Genomic DNA, 5,653 nt, shown 5'->3' with positions numbered 1-5,653 from the left:
AGAGAACAGGTTTCCTTGAATGTCACCATGCTTCACACACCTTCACATGTGACAGCAACGCATCAGTAACATTTTTTGACTCATCAATCTTGATAGAGAAGCAGCTGTTTGCCAGGTTATTACACAAAAACCTTTGTGCAACATTTGCTGTGCCTTCCATGTGCTGACTCCTCACATGTGGCAGTGTGGTCTTTCCCATGCCCCTTCCTGCTCCTGGTGCAGGCCTTGTTCCTTCCACACCATGGCATCACTAGCTCCTCACCGACCCTGTTTTGTTCCTGCTCTCGGCAAAGCCTTCTGCTACTAATTAACCTGCTTCCTCAGCCTGTTCTCTCAAAGTCACTTTGTGTACCCGAGTTTTGACCTCAGTTTACTGTGAGGGTCAATGGCTGTTAAAAGTCATCCTCTCCTTCACCTGTGTGATGGCCGTGATTGGCAGTGAAGGGCTTCTTCTTACAGAGCACCCGCTGAGTGCTAGTGTCTGGGTGGTGGAGATTCAGTGCTGGAAATTCCATCTGCAGAATAAACAGTTCCCTCAACTTCTAAATCCATCGATAGGTCCTGCCCACACACACACATCGGTGGGCAGGACCATCATCAGCTGCTGTCTTCCTTCTATCAACTCAGTGCCCAAAAGTCATAATACCCTTCACCTTGATGGTGAAAACATCAAATGGACTCATCACTCGAGCAAGGTCCTACTGCACGCAATGAACCTGGTCCAACGGTGCATGAGAAACTTGAGCTTTCTTGTGGAACTTTTGGTAAAGTGTTTCAGAAGCCTTGGGTTGCAAGCAATACTGTTTGAAAAATGTTGGGTCAGAGAGAAATAGCAACCAAGTATCAGCATGGGAAACTTAAGGGTCCTGGCCGGGAAGGAAAGTAAACAACTGTAAGAGACATTCTTGTGCAATTGGGAAACATGACTACAGTCTGCATAGGAGAGAGCTGTTGGTATCCTCCCTTGTGATAATGAGAGAGACAGACCCCAGTATGGCCGTGTCCACAGTTGTCCCATCCGGAAAGAGTATACATATGTGCTGATGACCATAGTCTGTAAACTTTAGTGTATGCACATGATTTCACGATTAAACCAATTGTACTTTTAAAGAAGGTAATAAAGAGACTGAGACCTTCCAAGTGAAAAAAAAAGCCCAACAAACCTGGCCCTAGAGACTGGAATCAGACATCTCTTCTGGAAAAGGGCACCATCCTCACCCAGCAGGACCTTCCCGTCATGCTTGCAGCCCCGGGACATGGAGCAGAGGGGCAGGTCCTGGGCTTGGCATCAAGGGTTCTTAGTGAGCTCCTCAGAAAGCAGCCCAGAGCCCAAAGATAAAATCCACACTATCAGGGCACTAGAGGGACATCCAGTCAGGTCTGACCTACCTGGGGAAGGTGATGGGACTTTGGGGGCCATGGGAGGTCAGTGTGCCCCGAAGACAGTCCCCAGGTGGGGACAAAGGTAGTGTCTGTTCTTCCTCTTCAGTTTCTGTGAAATGTCAGCACAGAAAGGGCCCTGGAGCCAAAAGAGGCTGGGTCTCCAGTCCTCCTCAGGCCTCAGGCACCCCATTAGAATGCGAAGGTCAACTGAACTCATCTGGAAACCAGAGGAGACACAGCCTCTGGAGCTTCCACTAAGCTGGTTATACCCAAGGAAAAGTGATATTCCACAGGACTGTACCCTCTGCGACAGCTCTTTCCTTCCCTGTGTGATGCGTGATTACATCTGGGGCCATGTGCTATTGTGTGGATTCCTAAACGTTTCATGTACACCACAAACCCGACAGAAGTCCCTGCAGCTCCAACCAGCTTCCCCCTGTCCACTCACTTCTCACTGGACACATGCAGGCCCTGAGAGGATGGAGAAGCTGCTCAGAATCACCAGCCCTGCAGGGGCCAGGTTAAGACCAGAGAGGACACCTGACCCTGAGGCCTGACCTTCAGCTGCTCACAGGGCAGCTGAGAATGAGAGACAGGCCGAGATGGGACAGTTCTGTGGCTAGTCCCTGTCTCTCTGTGTTACTATGAGCCCCTGCCAGCTGTTCCCACTCTTATTATCTGCAGCTCAGCAATAGTCAGTCTCTTCCTGGGCTTGGGCTCCATTAATGGTCATAGTGGCCATGTTCCCTGAGTTGGAGCCTAAGAATTGGGCAGACGTCCCTGAGGGTCAGTTGCTGTTATACTAGATAACCAGCACCATGGCCTGGCCTGGATTCTGCTGGTTCCTTAATGCATGTTTATCTCAAGGTTATCTCCAGAGTATGTGATCATGGTTGTCAGTCCCAGGGCCACCAACACTGAGACCAGCTGTCAGCTGTCTCTGCACATAGGAGGCGCAGGGCTGACAGGAGAGGCGAGGAGAGGAGAGGAGAGGAGAGGAGGGCATGAGGATGAAGGGTCCATTCCCAGAAGGCCCCAACCCGGAGCTGAACTTAGGGTTTGGGCAGGCCAATTACAGTGTCATATATTGAGTGGTTTAATAGAAGGTCTTTCACTCTTTGTAAAGTGTCTTTTAAAATATTTTCACATTACTGTCCTATAAAATTTTCACAATTGAAATACTTAATCTTTCCTCTTCTCAATATAAAAATAAATTTCTCTCAGTGGAGGTGAAACCTGTTTTGCGTAGCAAGATGTGGTTGAGGGGATCCCAGGGTAGGTGGGGGCCAAGTAGTGGCATTTTATTGCCAAAGACACTGTGGCTTGGTTACCATAATGCATAGCTGAGCGTGCAAGGATTCAGAATAATCAGACAAGATCATGTGCGTGGTCTAGGTGGTCCTGGGGTCCCAGCCTCCCTCTACTTATTTTTTTGAATGAGCAGAAAGCTCCATTTGAGAAAGACTGCGAAGGCTCCTGGGCCTCAGCAGAGGCTCTGTGTGACTGTGGCCACACAGCTCACCATGCGACCCAAGTTGCTGATATGCTAGGTTTGGTCTGAACCACAGTCCCGGTTGGCCATTTCCAGCAGCTCCTCAATCACATGGCAGGGATGTATTTGTGACTTGAGGGCCTAGGTCACGAGGCCCAAGTAAGTTTCATGAAGAGTTGGCCAAATAGACATGACCGGAGCCCTGCACCATGTCTTCCTCTCACCCTACAGCCTTGACGTCCTGAGGGGCTCCCTGAGATCAGCTGCCTAGGAGGAGGCAATTAGGCTGGGGTTACAGAGTTTTCTGCAGGACATGCAGCCACCACTGATGTGAACGGTGCTAGTACTCCACCTGGCCTCTGAGAATTCCTGAACAGCAGTGGTGGAGGAACATTCTTATTAAAGCAGAATTTTAAGCAGTGTAATTGGCTCATGTCACCTGCAAAGAGATGGGCAGAGGTTCCTAATTCATGGGCTGTGACTCAGGGTCTTGGAAGATGGTCAACGATGTTCAGGGACTTGAGAGAGACACAATAAGAATACTGACCACAAATATGTCAGGGGAAGAGATGTGTGAGTAGACCTCCTCCAGTGGGCAGAAAATATGAGAATTTTTTCCGTATGTCAATACTCACCAAGTCTTCTGTGAAAATGAAGTGATTTTGCTAATCAACTGAGTAGGGTGACTTGTTCTGTGAACATCAGGCAGCCTTCCTCAACCACTCTTGTCAATGCCCAATGGGCTCCATAAAAAAAAGTGCCCATGGTAGCAGGGATGGAGGCTGTCCATGGGCTCATCAATGTGGATTTCCACTAACTGGAGCTGGCCTGGCTGTAGCCACTGCTGAGTGACCATCTGCCAACAGCAGAGACTAACACAGAGATCCCTATAGGATGACTTTCTCTGTGGAAAACAGCCAGGGGCCTGCTTAATATTAATTTCATTTGCACTCTTCCATCATGGCAGGAATAGCTCTTTTTTCTTACTAGAATTGACATTTATTCTACAGAGGATTTGCTTTCATTGACAGCAATGCTTCTGCCAAAACTGTTGTCTCTGGATTACAGAATGATGCACCCATCACGATGGTATTCCACAGGAGGTTCTGACCAAGGAATTCATTTCACCGCAAATAAAGGGCTATGGGCCTTTTCTTCTGGCAATCAAGATTCTTACTCTTGTCCCAAACATTCTGAGACATATGGCTTATATGAATGGTTTAATGACTGCTTGGAGACACCGTTACTGCACCAGGCAAGTGGCAAGTATGTGTAGGGTTGGGCAATATCTTCCAGGATGGGGAACGTGCTGTGTATCAGTGCCCAATTGATGGTGCTCTTTCTCCCACAGTCAGGATCCGTGAGTCCAGAATCAAGGAGTAAATTGTAGTGGCTCCACTCAAATATGTCTTTAGTGATCCGTTAGCAAAAATTTAACATCCTCTCCTCCTGATCTCAGGCTCTGTGGGTCTGGAGGTCTTAGGTGCACTGGAGGAATGTTTTCCCAGAGGATACAACAATGACTGCAATGAACTGAGACCTGAGAGTTCCCCACATCCCTCTGGACATGCCTGCATGGATGTCTCCCTGTGTCTGTCTTTCCAGTCAGACCCTCTATCAACAACTCAAACCCCAGGCAAAGAAACACAGGACTGCCTGGACTGCCAGGCACAAATCCACTCCAGACTGACTCCTCTGCAGCGCCTGCCTGGAGGGCTAGAGGGAAGGGCAGCCTGGGGGTCTCAGATTTTGGGGAATTGGGCCAAGCCTGCTTATGGCTTTGTCCACAGTCCTCCTGGAGCAGGAGGAAGAGGATGAAATAGAGGGGAAGGGGTTTATGTCTCACTTCCCTGTCTGCTTGTGTCACTGTGGGATGATTACCACTGCTGTCTGCTGATAGACAGTAATAGTCAGCCTCGTCTTCTGCCTGGGCCCCACTGATGGTCAAGGTGACTGTGGTCCCTGAGCTGGAGCCAGAGAATCGCTCAGGGATCCCTGAGGGCCGCTCACTGTCTTTATATATCACCAGCACAGGGGCCTGGCCTGGCTTCTGCTGGTACCAACCAGCATAATTTTTTGCCAGTACATCTCCAGAGCAGGTGATCCTGGCTGTCTGTCCCGGAGACACTGACACTGAGGATGGCTGTGTCAGCTCATAGGAGGCCACAGAGACTGCAAGAAAAGACAGGAGAGGGGGCTTGAGGACAAAGGACCCATTTCCAGGAATCCCCCCCAGAGGCAGTGGCAGGGCTTTGCTCAGGATTCAGGTCAGGCTCAACTTGGGGTCTGTGGAGACTGAGCCTAGGGGCAGCACCTGTGCAGAGAGTGAGGAGGGGGAGCAGGAGAGGGATCCAGGCCATGGTGAGACATTCAGAGCTCTGCCTCCTGAGCCTACAGCACAGCTGGGCTCCCCAGGCCTCTCTTATTCCCTCTCCAGCTTTTGGGGGCAGTCAGTGTTTGGTGTTTATGCAAATTTACATCCTCTGCGACTCCTCCTGGAGAGATGTCACTCAAACCAGCTGTGAGGGCAGCACAGGCAACAGGAGGAAGAAGGAGGGTCTCAGATTAGAAAATCAGCTGCAGCCTTCAAGCCCTGTGATCACAGTCACCTTTCTGGGAATTAATCTCATGACCACTGTCCCAAACCTCGCTGAGCTGGGGTCTGTCCTGGGCCAGGCTCAGCAGAGCTGTGGACCTTCCAGGAGGTTGGCCATGGGCTGAGCTGGGCCCTGCTGAGAGATCATGCTGACACCTGACTCAGCAGCAGGTGGCCCAGGG

At 50.1% G+C, this 5,653-nt stretch overlaps 1 gene segment (V, D, J or C); it reads right to left on the bottom strand.

Annotated features, from left to right (window-relative positions):
* Positions 1–3,590: 3,590 nt before the first annotated feature.
* Positions 3,591–5,267, bottom strand: LOC134758188 (immunoglobulin lambda variable 3-27-like). The segment is given in 3 exon segments: positions 3,591–3,731; positions 4,722–5,047; positions 5,190–5,267. Coding segments are annotated over 3 exon segments (513 nt in total).
* Between the last annotated feature and the right edge of the window lie 386 nt (positions 5,268–5,653).

Source organism: Gorilla gorilla, chromosome 23 (genome assembly GCF_029281585.2).
Source record: "Gorilla gorilla gorilla isolate KB3781 chromosome 23, NHGRI_mGorGor1-v2.1_pri, whole genome shotgun sequence".
Classification (NCBI taxonomy): Eukaryota; Metazoa; Chordata; class Mammalia; order Primates; family Hominidae; genus Gorilla; species Gorilla gorilla.
The sequence above is the reverse complement of the archived record's forward strand: the minus strand, read 5'-3'. Positions and strand labels throughout refer to the sequence as shown.